At 44.8% G+C, this 19268-nt stretch overlaps 1 protein-coding gene across 5 annotated transcripts in view; it reads right to left on the reverse strand.

Annotated features, from left to right (window-relative positions):
* Positions 1–19268, reverse strand: part of LOC137649990 (dmX-like protein 2) — a 232196-nt gene that overhangs the window by 212499 nt on the left and 429 nt on the right. For all 5 annotated transcript variants that reach the window (XM_068382995.1, XM_068382994.1, XM_068382993.1 and 2 more), the window contains exons 2-6: positions 17018–17133; positions 11459–11656; positions 2377–2530; positions 1769–1957; positions 796–940 (exon numbers count right to left, since the gene is read on the reverse strand). In XM_068382995.1, coding sequence (XP_068239096.1) covers positions 796–940; positions 1769–1957; positions 2377–2530; positions 11459–11656; positions 17018–17104 — 773 coding nt within the window. In that variant the 5' untranslated portion in view covers positions 17105–17133. The remainder of the gene's footprint in view (positions 1–795; positions 941–1768; positions 1958–2376; positions 2531–11458; positions 11657–17017; positions 17134–19268) is intronic.

Genomic DNA, 19268 nt, shown 5'->3' on the forward strand with positions numbered 1-19268 from the left:
AGATGTTAATTTGCTACCACTCTTCCAAGTATTGTTTCTCCAAGTGTCTGATGGGGAAGGGTCAGACGGCAGAGTATCTTGGATTGAAGGAAGAGGTCTAGCCAATTTCTTTAACCTCCGACAGAGAATATTCACACTTAGCCACCGCCTTCTGCCTCCTGCCATACACTTGCCACTAGGAGGATAACCACTCTCTACATTCCTCACTTCTGACCCTTGCAGGGAGGGCACAAAGTATGAAGATCTACCTCCATGTTGCTCATGAAAGTGCCGTATTTTCCTAAAACTTCAGGGCAGGGTCGCCTAAGGATTTGCTAAGCCTACCCAGAGATACTGATAGCATGTCTGTGTTAATCAGCAGCCAGAATTGAAATGACTGATCAATGTACAGGCAATGGAGAGAGGGGTTTCCCTGCCATTGGCTGGTAATTACTGGCTACTGCTGACACCTCATTATAAGTTTTAACTGCAGAGTTCCAGCTGTACTTGAATCAATCTCTAATTAAAAGACAAAGGTTTGTATTTTTGGAGGAAGAATCATCCATTAAGACCTAAAATATGCAGAATCTTTGAGAAGTGCTAATAAAACATGGTCAACCATCAACTAAACTAGCTTTTTTAAAGACTACTCACACAATAATCATTACTAAAATAATGAGTCAACTAAAAAAACCTAAATAATCCCTTCTTCAAATCATAAATAGAGCTGTAATACAAGTAGGTTGTATCAGCTCTCATAATAAGTTATCAAGTACAGTATTATTAAAAAAAAAAAGTAAAAAATTAATTACTTACTTTGGCATATACTTGCTTGTAGCTCTCCATGTGAAACCTTTCACAGCACTCGGATGAGGCAGATAAATGTAACTATAACTGACTGATGATCTTGTACAGTCACTCGCAGTTCCAGAACCATCAGAAGGTCGAGTAGGTGCTAACACTACAGACACGATAAAATCTTTAATTTTCTGACATTACCTGTATTTACATCGTAATTCTATTCAGCTCCTAATTCATCAAATACAATGGCAAGGTAAATCCTAAAATAAAAATCTTAATGTTTCTATGATAAAATCCAGTTACAAATGCCATTGCAACTTGTTACAGTTGTTGAATGAAGAGGTAAATTACTCGTTACAATACATGAAATGTTAGCTAGATGTAAGAGTCAAATATTAGCTAGGATATAGCAGGCATCTCTTTACACATTATATACTTTCTGTTTTAGTCAAGACAATAAAAATTTTAGCCTCTAAAGAATCCAATTACAATGTCCAATGAGTTTCCCACTGTTTAGGAGTGAATTTAGAGGCCATCATTACAGCCACCATATTCCATCTCATGATTCTGGCAGTGTTGGTTGTATGCATGACCTCATTTAGATAGCTTATGGCAGATGTAGACTGCTAACTTATTGCAAGCTGTTTTATTGCAATCTCAAATACTTTTATGATGTAAAATTGAAATTTTTCAAACAAACAATCAGGGCATATCATTATTTAAGAAATTACCTCTAGCATTGGTCATTTCTACTCCTATGTAGCTGTAGATAAAGGAAGAGTAACTTTTCCCTATATTTTAATTGCTAATGATTATTCAGCTATCCTACACTTAACCATTGGCTAACTGTTTTTCCTTAATTTCTAAACTGCAATTTTATATCATCCTTCCATCTACATTGGTAAGAAGATATAAAATATTGTAACAGGTTTGTAATCTGCAAAAAACAGTTTCCGTAACAAAAAATGCACAATAACACAATACTTACCATGTTTATTATCATACCAAATCTTGACTAAACGGTCATTAGCGGCTGCAGTGGCAAATAGTGTGCCATCTGGAGAAAAGGTTAAGAATACAGTCGGTGATGCCGTGACACATCGCCAAACACAGGTCCAAGTAGGTTCAGGATCATCACTGCTATCACATTCCAAATCAAATGTCACTGGTCCAGAGCCTACATAACAAAATTTGAAATGCTCAGTATTATCGAAGAAACTTCATGTTATAAGTACAGTGATTACTCAACCATACAATATGTCCATTCAACAAACATTTATCTATCAAAATAAATAAATAAATACTCAATACAGGTATATACATATATACAGCACATAATAAAAATAATGGTAGTTAAAACCCATTGGCAAAAAGGGTAACCATACAAATTTTTACCATCCTAACATTATAACTGTAGGATCAATTTCTATGTTTTTACCTTTACTTTTATAAAGAATAGACAAAGTTCAAATAAAAAAAGCAACTCAATTTCCCTATTGGGATACACCCCAGCCCCATACTGGGGTGCCACTTATATTAAGTACGTCTTTCCTGTACAACATACAAAATTTACATATGAAGGTACTCAATACTCACCATCATCTCCAGCCATCTTAGCAAGAGGAGATGCCCACATTTGTAAGACATCTCCAGCAGTGAGAAGGCGAGTACCTTCTAAGTTCCATGACATTGTGTTTATGTAGTTTTCTGCTTCAATAACACCAGTCTGAATCCATCGATAATCCAGTCTCTGGAAAGATAGAAGAAAACAATAGTAGAATATTGTCAAATTGTAAGATAATCATTCATAAAAGAATTACTTTCTATTAAAGGCTTAATTCAAATCAATCAAGAGAATAGCACTCTAAAGAAGTGAGATATCACAAACATAAAAGGTAATTTGCGTTTTTCCTACCTATACATACCTGCATCCTTAAAATGAGATAGTTTTAGCGCAAGCTGGAGACGGTAAGAAATGTTTAACAAATGGTCAAGTAACTAGTGCACGGTACGGACAAGAAGCCCTGGCCCCTCCCCAGTCTGACAGCTTCACTTTTGACACTTCAACATAGGACTGAGAGGGGTAGTTGATGAGGGAAGTTTAGTTAAAAGTCTCAGGTTTGTATAGCTATCAAAAATCACAAATTTTAAGTAATTTGTATTTTTCCTAACAGTACTTACCTCGAACTACTTTCTTAGGAGTACAGTATCTGGGATCTCCTCCCAACCGACCAGAATTTTGTGTAGTTTACCCTACTCCTGTTTTCTAAGCGGGGTAACCTCTGGCAGAGTGATACGCGCCACGAGGCGACCCGGGGTCAGAGAGCATGCTTGCTCAGGTCTCGAGCTCCAGTAAGTTTTGGCAGATAGGTTTCTATGAAGTCCTGTAAGGCACTCGGGGCAGGATGGGCGGGCCATAACCCGAAAGTAGTTCGAGGTAAGTACTGTTAGGAAAAATACAAATTACTTAAAATTTGTGATTTGTTCCAACACGGAGTACTTACCTTGAACTACTTTCTTAGGAGACTTATACTTTAGGAGGTGGGAGGGGCCTTACGGACCTAGAGACCGATTACGAAGGGAAAAAAGGAACCTAGAAAGGAGGCTAGGTTCTGCCGACCCAAAAATAAAAACGGGAAATTAGGGAAAAACTACGCAAATAACTATCTTAGTGTCTAAGTACCTCACCTCTGTAAAAATCCTCAGAGACGTATTATTTCACTGACAGTGTATCCCATGGAAGGTGAAGGACTCAAGGGTCATGTACCCCGGAGCTACACCTTAAATCTTTTGGACCCCAGAAATGACAGGACAAAGAGAGAACCCGTCCAAGGATTTCTCGAACCCTCCTTTAGGTAGTGAGCCGTAAAGGTGGACTGCCTTGACCACGTGCCTGCTCTCAGGATCTGGTCCACTGCCATGTTCCTCTCGAAGGCCAACGAAGTACTCAGGCCCCTAATGTCATGGGGTCTAGGCTTTCCCGGAAGAGAGACCCCCGAACTGTCGTAGGCTCTCATGATTACCTGCCGCAGCCAGAAGGAGATCGTATTCTTAGAGACTGGCTTCTTTACTAGTCCTGAGGAGACGAACAGACTCTTGGTCTCGGGGCGAAGTCTGGCCGTTCTCTCTAGGTACTTACGTACCGCTCTGACTGGGCACAGTAGCAAGTCCCTCGGGTGTCTGAACGCAGGATTGCTGGCACTGAGAACCCTTCAAACCTAGGGTCCCAAACAGCTGGGTTCTGAGTTTTGGCTACGAAGGTAGGCAAGAACCTGAAAGTAGCTTCTCGCCACCCCTTCGAGTGGGAGACCTCGTAAGACAGCCCATGAATCTCACTTACTCTTTTTGCCGACGCAAGGGCTAACAGGAAGACCGTCTTGAGGGTGAGCTCCTTGCAATCCTGTGGACCGATGCATCCAGGGGCCTCAGGTTCTGAACCACATACCACTTCACAAATGTGGCCCACTCGACCTGGTAAACCTTGACCGAGGATTTCCTAAGATAACCGGACATCCTCAAGGCTGTCCTCTTAGAGTATCCTTCCTTCCTTAGTAGACGCCCGATAACCTCCACGCGTGTAGCTGAAGGCACTGGGGGTTTTCGTGAAACCCTTTGGAAGTGGGGCTGGTGTGGCCGATCTTCTCTTACCGGCAGAAGCCACGGAGGAAGGATAGCCAGGTCTTGTAGGTCCGCGAACCACTCTCTCCGGCCACCAGGGCACTAACAAAATCAACCATGTATCTCTTGGCTGCCTGATCCTGTTGAGAGCCTGCCTGAGAATCCTGAAGGGAGGAAAGGCATATACGTCGCATCCGTCCCACGAGCGTTGGGAGTCGTCTTCGAACTCTGCTGCTGGGTCTGGCACCAGAGAACAGTACACGGGGAACTGTTCGTTGAGCCCCGTGGCTTAAAGGTCTATCACTGGTGAGCTCCACCTCTAGAGGACCTTCTGGGCTATCTGTGGGTGTAGGGACCACTTCGACCCCACTACTTGCCCTGTCCTGCCGAGGCCGTCGGCTAGAACGTTCCTTTTCCCGGAATGAACCTGGCTGTGAAGCTGATGAGTTCCTTTTCAGCCCATTCCAGTATTTGAGACGTGAGGTTGCACAACCCCCCTTGATCTCACCTCCTTGCTTCTTTACGTATGCCACCACGGTAGCGTTGTCGCACCCGAGTTCTACCGTGTTTCCACGGAGACGATGGGCGAACCTAGCGAGGGCTTTTTGGCCTGCTAGTAGCTTTAGCATGTTTATGTGAAGGGTCTTCTCCTCCGGGGACCACTTCCTCTCTGCTGTTTCCTCGAGCAGATGGGCTACCCACCCCTCCTTTGATACGTCTGTGAAGAGCAACACCTCTGGAGGAACGGACGCGAATGGTATACCCTCAAGGGTGTTCGCCCTGTTGGATCACCAGAGGAACATGTTTCTGGAGTCCGGGGCTCCTGGTGGCCAAAGGTCCTTCAGTTTCCATTGGACTGGTCTCAGCTTGAGCCTCCCCTGAGGAACCAACTTCTCCCACGAGACCAGGTGGCCCACGAGCCTCTGCCAGTCCTTGGCTCTCATTAGCGCACCTGTCCGGAATGGTCGAATAACTTGATCCAGGTTGCTCAGCCTCTCTTGAGAGGGGAATGCCCTCCTAATTGGGAGTCCAGGACGATCCCTAGGTACGTTATCCTGGTGGTGGGGTCTAACTGGGACTTTCCCAAGTTGATGGTGATCCCTAGTTCCCTGCAGAACTGCAATAGCTTTGCTCCTTGCTCCTTAAAGACTGTCTCTGAGGCTGAAAGCAGCAACCAGTCGTCTAGGTACTGGATCAGCCTGATGCCCTGCTTGTGGGCCCAGGCTGATACTACAGTGACCACCCTCGTGAACACCTGAGGAGCCGTTGACAGTCCGAAGCAGAGAGTCCTGAACTGCAGAGACTGGAATCCCCACTTCACCCTGAGGAACTTCCTGCTGGAGGGATGCATGGGGACCTGAAAAGGTCGTCCTTGATGATCCAGGGACATCATGAAATCCCCTTCCCTCAAGGTTGCTAGCACTCCTTGAGCCGGCGTATTTTGCCTAAAGGAGGACTGGGCTGGGGCACCGCTCCTGCGGGAGGACCGCGGGGATGCTGCCAGGAAATGGTACCGTAGGTGGGTTGGCCACGTCCGCTGATAGTCTCCTACGGGGAGGACGTCTTGCCACTGACAGCCTGGGCTCCCGAGACCATAATTTTGCCCACTCTCTCCATAGTTTCTGCTACTGCCTGCAGGGGGAACACGGTCTCACCTCACACCGGCGCATTCCTCCGAAACTTTGTTTCTCGTTCGGGAAGTCTACGAGAGATCCTGAAAGGACCTTGTCCTTCCTCCTTAACACCCAGTTTGCTGACTGGGTTAGGGACTGGAAGGTAAGGGACTTCATTGCGTTCCCTTCCAATCGAATGAGTTCTTGTAGAAGGGCCTGATTCCCTGGTACTGACAGGTTGAGAGATAGCTGGAACCCTTCCAGGGTGCACGCCACCTAGTCCAGCCAGTAGGTCACATTGACTATGTCTCGCGAGGTGTCCTCCATCATGGAGGCCACTGCTTGAGAGAAAACTACTGGTGCAGTGAGAGATCTGTCATCTGCACTGCCCTGGTTTAATGTTGCAAAGGCTTCTTCCAACGAGCGGGGACCTGCATGAAGCCCGTCTGGAACATGGAATTTCTTCTGGGTCCTCAGTCCCGGCAGGAGCCTGAAGGACCCTTGGGCTCTTCGGGAGTTCTAATGTCCCCTCAACGTATTTATTGACGAGCTCCATGCCTAGTGCCACGTCCCGCGCTAGGGCCAAGGATAGTTTCCGCTGGCCGGGGTTATCCACCATCCTCCCCAAACCTGAGAGCCAATCCTGCCCTGATGACGGTTTAGGCTCGTCTAATCTGTGGTGGTGACGGATCAGAGCCAGGACTTGTCTATAGGAGCGGCTTCCTCCATCACGGATGGAGCCGCTGGGACGGAGGTAGCCGTCACGGGTCTACCCCCTCCCAGGGAAATCCGTGGGGTGTAAGTAGCCTGATATGCCAGCGGCTGCCTCCGATGCTTGGCTGGGGCTGACGTGGCAACGGGTATGGATGCCATGCTGCCGGGCCGAGCCAGCGGCTACCTCCGCTGGACGGATGGAGCCGGTGACTTGCTGGGCAAGGCAAGGTAAAGATTACGTGTGCCAACGTCTACATCCGACGGGCGGACGGAGCCAAAGAAACACTGGGCAAAGATGCGAGGGCCTCTCCAGCAGCCACAGAGGCAGGCACTGGAGCGGTAAGAGCCCTGTTCGACCCGCTAGGGGGGAAAGCCACTTTGCCTCCGTCATGGATGGAGCTGTCGGGATGGGGGTAGCCGTCATGGGTCTACCCCCTCCCGGGGAAATCCGTGGGGTGTAAGTACCCTGCTATGTCAGCAGCCGCCTCCGATGCTTGGATGGGGCTGGCCGGGACGATGGCACGGCTGGCTCCATCACGGATGGAGCCGCCGGGACGGAGGTAGCCGTCATGGGTCTACCCCCTTCCGGGGAATCCGTGGGGTGTGAGTACCCTGGTATACCAGCGGTTGACCACGAAGCTTGAATGGAGCTGTCGTGGTACCGGGTATGGATGCCATGCTGCCGGGTCAAGCCAGCGGCTGCCTCCGCTGGACGGATGGAGCTCCTGCGGAGACCCATGGAGCTGCGCGCTTCCTCGTGCTGGCTGGTTGGTTCCTTTGTTCAGGGCGGGCCATCGAAGAACCGGAGGCCGGGACAAGCCTGCCAGTCCAAAGGGGCAACTCTCCGCTGGGCGGATGAAATCGGAACCTTCGTGGGCTTATGCCTGTCAACCGAGACCTGTTGCGATGACCTCCGTCGATGATCGGGTCTGCTGGAGGAGACGTACCGCGAAGATGGTGAAGGAGCTCTAGGGAGCCAGCCAGAGGTACTTGGGGCTGCTGAAGCTCCTAGGAGGTGGCTGTGGGGGATGGTGACGCGCACCCATTCGCCTTTGGACGCGCGGCTCCTCCTGTGCTTCCTCCTGAGGTATCTGGAATGTCTCCTGGCGTGGCGTGATCGGGAACGGGACCTCTTCCTGCAAGACCTCTCTCGTCTCCTCCACGAGTCCCTCGGACCTTCATCCTCCAAGGAGAAAGAGTACGATCCAAAAGAGGAGACCAATGACTGGAAGGAACGCGCTGAATCGTCCGAGGCGTCCCGAGTTGCTGGTGGATCTTATTGCCGGTCCGCTGGCAAAGAAGGTTGGAGAAAGATGGGTGGGAGCATTGCCAACGCACCTTGGGAGAGCGAGGCACTTTCCTGCGGACAAACCAGGTGTCGAACTCCTCTTCCAGTCTCATGGGCGACCTGAAGGGCGGGCGGCGCCCACGCGAGGGGGTCCGAACTCGGTGAACCTTCCTTCTCGGAGTCTCCCCCGGCCGCTGACGTACCTAAAACGCAGATCCAAGAAGGGGGGATAAGAGGCTGTAGCGGGCTTCCCCCACATAGGATCGTTGTAGAGACGGGCCCTGCTGGCACCAGGACCTCGTCTCCCGAACACACTCCCGTCCCTCCTTCAGGCCCCCCACTTGCCTGAGCCGACACAACATCCCCACCAACAGACATCACAGACTCCTGGGAAAGAGCAATGGGCAGCTTCCCCGCAACAGACTTACCTCGTCCCTTACTCTGGGTAGGGGAAGGCGGGCGAAGCAAGAGGCAAGGCAATGCTCGACTCCTTCGACGATCTCTTGGTAGCCTTCTTCTTTTTGGTGCCGTAGCGCACCCACTGAATTTCGTTCCAGGATTCACACTCCGGACACGTGGCTGTAGGGAACACACACTGCCCCTACACGATGAACACAAAGAGTGGGGGTCGATTTCCGGCTTGGAAAGAAAGGCCCCACAAGATTTACCAGCCATAGGCCCGGGGCAACGGTGGGGATGCTCCATAACGAACCAATAAAGCACCAAAACGACACAGGAACACAGAGGGAAAGGTAGGATAAGGTATGAACACAAGGGGACCACGTGGGAACCGCGTGGGACACAAAGGGTCGCACTGGGTAAGGAGAGCGAGTCGAAATGTTGTCACGACGTGACCAGAAAACTTACTGGAACTCGAGACCTGAGCAAGATAGCTCTCTGACCCCGGGTCGCCTCGTGGCGCGTATCACTCCGCCAGAGGTTACCCCGCATAGAAAACGGGAGTAGGGTAAACTACACAAAATTCTGGTCGGTTGGGAGGAGATCCGAGATACTCCTAAGAAAGTAGTTCGAGGTAAGTACTCCATGTTGGAACAAATATAAATTACTTTAAAGCGGTGACTTCAGCAACTTTCCTAACTGTCCTTCATATGAATGAGAAGACTGATAGGACATGGCCAATATATGGAGACAGGTACTCAGTCAAATAAAGAAACTCTTCTCCTGAAGGGGATATCAATTTGTAAAAATATACCTATATGATGATCAATGAGTTGGTATAGATTCCACTATCTTCCTTCTCATTCAGGGACGATGGGGCAATATTTCAAGGATAAAGAAAAGAGCTCGGAAGTGTAACTTAGCAGCATCAGGTCCGATTCATCACATAATGTCTTGACACCTGTTTCTTCGAGAGGACAGAAAAATGAAGAGGAGCCAGTAATTCTACAATACATTCCACAGTTGCATCTACATGTTACCATAGACAAGATACTTCCTGTCACATGTGGAAGGTGGGCTGGTTACACAACTACTTGAGCAGCCACCACTGGACTAAACACAAAGATACCAAACGACTTGTATGTATTCTGTACTCCCGTAAATAAAAGGCCTTCAATACTTGTTCTATTGACAGGTTTCTCCTAAAAGCTTAGATGGGGTCTATATCCCCAACTTCATGAGGCTTACCTGATACCTGGTACCTTGAAACCAAAGGATTCTGCCCTTTCAAAAACCAGATAGCCCACAGGGTTGCTGATTGGTGAGCTAGGAAATTCACAGCCTTCCCATTAGACTCTGGGGTCAATAACCACATTGTCTTTGCAAAATGCGTTATTGCTCCTGACCACTTGTCGAGCTAGGAAACAGCATGAAACTCAATGGCTGTGGACTCAGAGGTTGAGGAAGACATGCCTTACGTCTCGAGCCTCTCCGATTTGCACCTGTCAGTGGACAGACCAACAGGGCAACCTGCAAAGGGGCTGGTACAGCGTTCTCATGCATATAAAACCTTCGCTGCCTCAAGAGTAGGGGTGGCAGGAGGGGCAGGATCTTATTTGACCAACTGGACTCAAGTGAGTTCTCAGATTCCCAGATCTGATTATCAACTAGATCCACGGCCAAATCAACAAGATCCAACCAAGGCAACTCCAAGGAAGGCCTCGAGCTTTGAGGAGCACCAAAGTGCTGATCAATGACAGATTCTCCCTGAATGAGGTACCAATTGCCTTTCCCTGCCAATTGCACACAGATTTTCACAAAGGAACACTCCGGCTCAGGGTTGTCTGCCTCTGTCGACAATGTGCCAGTCCTGTGTCCTATGAGCAGTCAAACTCAGAGCACCCTCACATCCAACCAGGGTCGAAGCTGTCGCAGGACGTTCTGGAGATTCAGCACCTTCTACAAATAGGTCTATTCCATACCAAAAGGCTGTAGAAAGACAGGGAAGGCCAACAGCAATGGGAGGAAAATCATTGGCATGAATCACAGCAGAGACAGCAAGAGTAGCACATCATACTCACCTTCTATGAATCAAGGTAGGGGAAATGGGCCATCCTTTCAACAGCTTAAATGAATTCTTGCTGGAAGGGGGAGGAGTGGGAATCCTCCATCCTGGAAGGAAGGGTGATGGGGGCTGCCAAAGCTCCTCCATCAACTGGAGAACAGAAAGTATACAGGCTCTACACTTTCTCAAGTTAAACTCTTCGTCATCAGTCTGCACAGGGACAGGCGAAGAGCTTCCAACTTTCAAAGGTGTGAGGCAATTATTGGGGGTACTCCATACACCACTGTAACCTGAAAAGCTCATCGAAGCAGATCTAAAGGCTTCTTGTTCCTGATATATATTCCCCCGGGCACTAAACCAGAGGTAATGGCAAAAAGTGCATCCATTGAGTAGACGGAAGCAACAAAAGACTTCTTTGGTGCCTTCTTGGATGTTGCTTAAACAGACACCAGCGAAGGCTTAGCTCACTTCTTTCCCTTCATGGCATACAAATGCCACTGCACAAAAGGCCACAACCTTCATTCGGCACATGGGAATGACTACAAACAATAATGGTCACTAGAAGACACAGAAAAGGAGTGTGGCTCTACAGCTGGATTACTCGAAAACCAGATGCACCATCCACCCTTTTTCCAGTAATTACAAAAATCTTGCTTAACTTCGATTCCACAAACCTAAAATGCATTTACTTCCTGCCAAAGAAAAATAAAATTAAAAGTTTGTTAAGAGCTGACAATACATCCTTACTTGTTAGTGACACAATCAAAAGTGAGAGTTTCAAACTGGTGATAGGGGGAGGGACTTCTCCACCAGTTGTTTAATCACACGTTAAACAATTCTAACAACCGTTCCCAGCCAGTGCTGAATTAATCTCATTATTAAAGAATGGTGGTTTTTTTGTGTTGCGTAAGGAAAAAAAAAAAAGCATTCAGAATCTTAAATACATACTATTACCATTATTTTTAATTAATTCATACTTACATGTCCATTTGTTTGGCTAGTTAGTGGTGTGGGTTCAAATATGCAAACAAGTTTTCCATATGCCGCTGCAATCTTGCCAGTGTCTGTCGAACAATCCACACATGAAATCTGGATATTGTCATGGCACACGCCAGGAATGACTTGTACACGTTGATAATTGCTGGCTAAGATGACCATATTGCATCCTGCAGCATATGCCTGCAAAAGAACATTGAAACATTTTTAATAATATTTACAATTAATCTATTAAAATATCTAGCTAAAGCTCCCTTTAAACAAAAGCTCCATCTAGTTCCTTATATTCTTATCACACATAAAAGGTAAAATGACAAATTTGGAATAACTTATATTTTTCCTAACTATACAAATCTGAAGCTCTTTACATAAGAGTATTATTTTGAAACCAGACGTTAAAGCTTTTACGAAGTGTAACTACCCTCTGCTAGTTAGCAGAGGTAGGTAGTGGGGTAGACCAACCAACCCAACCACATGAGCACTAGTAAACAACAGTCACTTTGCAATTACAACAGAACTTCTGGGGGAAGGTGATGGCAGGGCCAGTAAATGTAAAGAGCTTCAGGTTTGTATAGTTCGGAAAAATACAAACAATTCAAAATTTGACATTTGTTCCGACACTAGATACAAACCTTACGCTCTTTACATAGGAGACTTGCCTCAAGGTGGGTGGAAGCTCATATAACCAAATGGCTGGAGACTGTCCCTCTGTACTACGCATGGGCTGTTTAGAGGGAACCCTGACATTTTGTGATCCTAAAGAATGATGGCCTGGGCAATCGGTACTAGCATAGAATTTAACAATGTGACTTGCCAAGGTAAGTGTAATTTTGGAGCTAAGCTCCTCACTTCGCCTAAACATTGCCCGACTCCAACTCGGTTGGAGGATGAGATACTACCGCTAGAGAGTTATTGAGTCTTTTGACTGGCCAGACAGTATTACATTGGATCCTTCTCTGTAGTCACTGTTCACTTTCCATTTTCCTACACATACACCGAATAGTCTGGCCTATTCTTTACCGATTCTCCTCTGTCCTCATACACCTGACAACACTGAGATTACCAAACAATTCTTCTTCACCCAAGGGGTTAACTACTGCACTGTAATAGTCCAGTGACTACTTTCCTCTTGCTAAGGGTAGAAGAGACTCTCTTTAGCTATGGTAAGCAGTCTTCTAGGAGAAGGACACTCCAAAATCAAACTTTTGTTCTCTAGTCTTGGGTAGTGCCATAGCCTCTGTACCATAGTCTTCCACTTTCTTGGGTTAGAGTTCTCTTGCTTGAGGGTACACTCAGGCACACTATTCTATCTCATTTGTCTTCCTCTTGTTTTGTTAAAGTTTTTATAGTTTATATAAGAAATATTTATCTAAAAGTTACTGTTCTTAAAATATTTTATTTTTCCTTGTTTCCTTTCCTCACTGGGCTATTTTCTCTGTTGGGGCCCCTGGGCTTATAGCATCTTGCTTTTCCAACTAGGGTTGTAGCTTAGCAAGTAATAAAAATAATAATAATATTAATATCAACATATATTAGGATGAACAAAGGGCATGGTATTCACCTACAGTCAGAGGAGGTCAGCTTACAGAGTTCCTCTGATGCTGAACCCAAAGAAAGGGGAGAATGAGATAAGAAGTGGCCAGTCACTCACACGTTCCTCCTAGATTTACTCATGGGTAACATCTTCCAGCAACCAACTGCTACTTGTCCTAAAAGGGAGCTGAGGAGTTATTGACCATTTTTTGTGCAGAAACCACAGGACTAAAGTAAGTGTATCCAGGTTCCTGTGAGTTATGTCTTGAAAGTAGTAAGCGGTGGCTGCTGTCTGCCGTTTCCACACGCTCGCTTGTAACACCTGCGTCACAGAGAAATTTATTTTAATGCCAGGAATGTGCTAATACTCTCGGCTTCATAAAAATGGGGATGACAACTGGAAAATGAGGAGCCTGTATGCATGGCTCTCCCAATTTCCTGTCTAATCCAGGAAGATATAAAGTTCTTTGTAAACTTCCTCTAGTTCTCCTCATGCTCATCAAGAGCCTGCTGATCTAATGGCAGACAGTGGAGATTCTTTTCAAGCATTGGTACCAGTTGGTTCAGGTCATCTGTCACCGAACGGAGACTATCCAACTGGAAGAGCCAGATTCTAGGATCTGTTCCAGCTGGATTTTGGCCTTGGCTATGACTTCGAACAAATCTGAGTGTAACTTACCCCATCACCGTGAATGTGCGATGTCATTGGACAGACCGTGTAGCTCATTGACTTTCTTTCCAGTTGACAAAGCTAGGAGAAAGACGTCTTCTGGGTCAAGTCAGGATCTGATGCTTGCCAAAGACAGTGCTCCCTCCTTTCAGTGAGCGCATTATTACACTACTTCCCAGGAGGTGGTCTGATTCCCAACAGAGGGCAGGTGTGTTCAGAATTCTGTATGAGGAGAAACCATTCTGTTAATGGGCACGCACCTTCATCAGGCAGACGAGCTCGCCCACCCACCTCGCTAGTACTCGGTGAACTGCACAAGCCTCTCTCATGAGACTCGGGTTTGTGCTCATACCCAAGTGGAATAGACCAGAGTACTCTCATATGACCTGCCTCCAGCAGAACCTTAGCGGGTAGCATTATGTGTTCCTACAGGGGGAGGTATTCACTCGTAAAAGACTAACCAGGCTGCACAAGACGGGTTATACCCGCAACTTATCCACAAGAAAAAAAATTTCCCCACCGATTCATTGGAAAATGAGATGGGTTCTGGACTATCTGGTCAGTCAACTGCCCAGTAGGATAGCTATCACTTCTCAGGGACTGTAACTATTGTTTCCACCTGAAGGGTTGACAAGTTCCACTTAGAGGAACCAGCAACCTTAAGTGAAAGGTCAATTCTTCTCTGTTGCTCCCGAGGAACTGAGAGATTGCCTAGTAAGCCAACATCTGAAGTTGATTGATGTCGAGGTATGTGACCAGTTGCACGCAGCTGCTTTATATGAGGAGAGAATCCTGTCCTTCAACTGCCATCCATCCAATGGGAGTTGGCCATGTAAGTATACTTACAGATCAGTAATACCAGAGTAGCCAGTACTACATAGGGGAGATGAGATTACAGTGTATCTCCTTAGCGATCACTGTCAAGCAAGAGACCAGTCGCTATCGACCGATCGCCCGAAACTACCCAGTACTTCCAAAAGCCAAGATTGAGACACGTTCAATCTATCATTGGACAGGTATTTATGCATAAGTCCATCTACGAACCAGTAACACTGACAGGCGAGGTGGGACATACGGGCACAGCTTGAATGATTCATTGCGCCTGAAACTCGATTGGAGAATACTGATCAACAATCGCAATCGAGACCACCTCCTTTCTATGACCAAGATCCTTTAAAAAAAATAAATACGTACTACAGTATATATATTCTTCGCTTTCGATTGGCACGAATAGGATAAGTTCCGAATGTTCCCTCTCGGAGAAGAGATTTGCTTATGTGAAGTTTCGGAGCCTAAGTACAGTATTCTAAATACTAAGACGTTTTATCCCAAAGTTAATTAGGAACTGGCTAGAAAGAAGAAAGTCTACTCAAGGGAAACTACTTATGTCTGGTTACGGGAAGGTAGAAGGTAATGCATAACCTGACTTCCAGTAAGGAATATAACTATCAAAACTAATGATTTATTAGAACGAAGTTCTAATTGTATGATGGTGAATATTCTTTGTCGGCAGAAAAGATCGCTTGTCTGCATGGGGTTGCACAAGCGTACCTTTTTTGCCTCTAGGTAAGTGTTTAAAAACAAGCCTGAGCCCGCTTGCGGGAATAATGTATGTGCGACGAATCACCACATTTTTGTCTAAAGAAAGCGGTAAAATGGTAACCTTGTTACGTGTTTGTGAAAGTATGTGCATTCACGAAAAGTACATGAAGCTAGCGCAGCGATCAAACTTACGTCGGTATTAATTGTATGCCTACCTGCTTTGAGGGAGGGACAAGCATCCCAGTAAGTGAATACTTGCTTGCTATCGTTCGTAAACATAAGCAGAAGCTGACGCTATTCCCTTGGGATTAGAGGCTTGCAAACAATAACCTTACAAGGGGTACATCTCACTAGCCCGTAGTGTGAAGCGGTGGCCGCATGTGGTTGGCAGTCACCACCATCTGCAGCAAAAACCTCAAAGGGAATTTGCAAATGAGACTCGTATTGTACCTACGACAGCAATGAGCAGGAACTTCAAGCAGTAACCTAACACCTTCGTCACCAACCTCTGAAGGGCTTTGTTACGAAGAGCAAGGGCGGGGCATGGAAGAATCCAATTTCTGGACGAGGAATCCCCCCAACGGGGACACCAACCAGGCGAAGGCCGTCTCTCCTGCAGGCGGGAAAGGCTACCAACTCTTATTCATGCAAGTGGGAAGATTGCTGGACAGTGGCTGGTAGAAGGTAACTCTCCCACAGAAGGGAAAGCTGCCCAACACCTTGTGGAAGTTATCTCTCCCACAGAAGGGAAAGTTGTCCAACCCCTGGAGGTCCTCAAGTTACAAAATTCATTCATAGGATGCTTTGCAAACATAATACACAATCTATATACAGAAGGTCCTCGGGTTATGAAAACAGCTTTTAGGATGCGTTGGAAGTCGATTATTGCCATAAGTCGGATTTATACAAATAACATAGTATATGTAAATACAGATATGCATACTATATATGTATAATATACTTTCAAAATGAGAAAATAATCCCTTAACATTTGTAAATTACTGTTCTATACCCTATACAGTACAATAGTATACCTACACTTATAAAAGTACTAGTAGACAATAAGTAATACATACAGTACTGTATGATAATTGCTTACCTTTATTCCTGTGGTTGGCCTGCCCACTGCCATTGTACCTCCCTTACATTTTCCAGATATAATGCACCGAAAAAAGGCCCGAAAATATCCAAAAAAAGAGCAGCACCAAAATCCTGAATGCTTATTGCAAACACCGATGTTAAACTAATGTCAAAGTGATGTGTAATGAACTACTCCACAGCATTAGTTGCTCTCTTCGTTGGTAAGTAGTTCGTTGTATCAATGAACCAAATGTCATAACTCAAAATTACATTACTGTACAATGATTTTTTAAAGTACCTTAAGCCTGTTCACAGCGGCGAGTCGTCGTAACTCAAGACCTCCTGTACACTTAAACTATAATACTTGTAAAACCTTACCTAACTATGTCTACCATTACTACTACTGTATATGTTCTAGAGATTAATTACCACTTTAGTTAGCCCTCAGCTTACACAAATGATACATAGCAAACACAGAGGCAATTCTCAAAGAGCCAATTTTAAGACCAGATTCAAGGACAAAATCCTAACGAAATTCACAGAAAGAATTACTCCCCTAACACAGTGAGCTTTGATACTCTTATAGGACTAGTATTTTATATTTGCTTTGTGGAGTAACATTTAAACATGTTACTGCATTAAAATGTATCATAATCATAAAAGCAAACAAATTCGTCAAAATCTATACAGGTAATTTTAAGGTACGTATTTGGACTTACCGTAAAAGGGACTCCTTCAACACTCCCTACAGCAAAGCATCGGTCACCTGCATTGCAGGCACCGGTAAGTATCTGATGACACTTCATGGTGCAAAGGTTTTCTAACTACCACATGTCTGTGGAAGAAATAGAAAACAAACATAAGATTCAGTATGAAAACTAAACTACCATATTGTAAATTTTTTACTTGAAGAAGAAAGAAGGTAAAAAATCAAAAGAAGAAAACAAAAATATTTCTATTCTATTTACATATCATACATACTGTACACTGTAGAAAAATACAAACGCCCTAATTTGCTTGACCTATTTTAATACTTTTTTTTATAGAAAAACACATGGAAATACAGTACTAAAAGAGCAACAATACAAAAACAACAACTGTGACCTTAACGAGAGAGAGAGAGAGAGAGAGAGAGAGAGAGAGAGAGAGAGAGAGAGAGAGAGAGAGAGAGAGAGAGAGTGTGTTAAACTCGACCATATGGTAATTATTGTAAAAAAAATACCTCTCAAATCATTTGTTTCAATCTTGTATGGCAAGGCAAGATGTAAAACATAGGCAAGCCAATTTCAACTGTATAGCACATTTAATTTATTTGATTTACACAAACTGTGTATCAGTTAATTTTATCTTGTCAAGTCATAATAAATTAAGGATATGTTAGCGTAGAGTAGGGTAGGATAGGGTAAATCCAGTTAGAGTGGGGTAAACCTGGTTAGGGTAAGGTAGGGTAGGGTAGGATAGATTGGAGTAGGGTAAGTCAGGTTAGGGTAAAGTAGGCTAGGCAAGATACGATGAGGAAAGGATGAGCTGGTTAGGATCGTGTTAGGTTACGCCAAGTTGTGAGAAAGGCTGTACAGTTTTTGGATTTTATTTACAATGTATGAATAGATAAACAAGTTCTGTAGCCATACATACATAAAGGTGATTGCTTAAACAAGTTTGAGAGAGCTTTGACATCCGAACTTAATCAACAAATACACCAGCAAAACTGACTAAAGTATATACCGGATTAAATGCAAGAAGCACTAATTAACTTCATTTCAATTGAGGTCTCTCTTAATTTTATAAACATAAGTTAAGATACGTTAGCCTCCTTACCAAAAGAACCTCAAAACACAAGAAAATCACTCCCAGTTAAGGTGCATCCAAATGGCCATGCAGTGTCCATTGGGCAAACATTGTTACAGACCACAGTGGGGCGTAGCGATGAGCATATACGGCATCATAGGTGACAGCACGATGGCAAACAACCTCATTGCTGTGTTCGAGTGTTCAAAGTCTAAGTAAAGGAATGATAACACAAGCAGACACATGATTCCAGAGGTAACATGTTTACTAAATGAAAGTTGCTGCTCATTTTTGGTATGGACTTACATAAAATGTTATCTGCGTGGAATTAAACGTTTTTACTATCTCTAAAAAGATTGTAAAAAGTGTTGGGATCATTTTTAAGTACTTCAATTTCTTAAAATCTGAATTATGGCCATCTTTCAGTTCATGTAAATTAGTTACATGGATTTCCATTGCAGTTCTTCTAATGGTTAGTAAGCATAATGTTTAAATGTCGTTTTCTCTCTTTCAATTTAAATCTTGCTGCTCACCAAGGCAATCTCATCACACTAGTTTTGAATAACTTTGCTTCTCAGTCCAAGTTTCGAGCGAGTTGAGTACATGTGTAAACATAGGTTAGGTTTTCAATTTTGCCTGACAATCTTTGCTCGGTGAACGAGTAAAGATACTGTAAGATTAAGCTACATCTGGTATCACTGCTTATTTCCAGATCCATATGCCCTTGGGTTTTGCCCTTTTGACCCCATCACTGCTCATTTCTACCACCTATCAAGGTCTAGTAATAATGTTTGCCCACCGTGCAGTAGCCAGTCGTGTCGACACATCCTCGGGTGAATGTAATTTGTTGGGACAGGTGTGAACCTTCTTATAGCTCGTCTTAGGGTAAGCTAAGAATACAGCATTTTAAGGGGGGTCGCAAGGGGGTGTAGCCCTACAGTAGGTAAATATATATGTCCTAGGTTAGGTTAGGTGGGACACCTTAAGTTATTTAGCGTTCTTGTGTTTGTTTCCCTTTTAAAGTGTAGATTTTCAGTCATAACTTTTGAAATTTTACACCCGTTCCCTCCCAACGAACTACATAAGCTCCCACACCCATGAAGTAATATACAACTCGTTGTTCATGTAATATATTGGATGAATAATGATTACTCTATAGCCTATGAATTATGATTATCATGA

The sequence above is a fragment of the Palaemon carinicauda genome, chromosome 11 (assembly GCF_036898095.1).
Source record: "Palaemon carinicauda isolate YSFRI2023 chromosome 11, ASM3689809v2, whole genome shotgun sequence".
Taxonomy (NCBI): domain Eukaryota; kingdom Metazoa; phylum Arthropoda; class Malacostraca; order Decapoda; family Palaemonidae; genus Palaemon; species Palaemon carinicauda.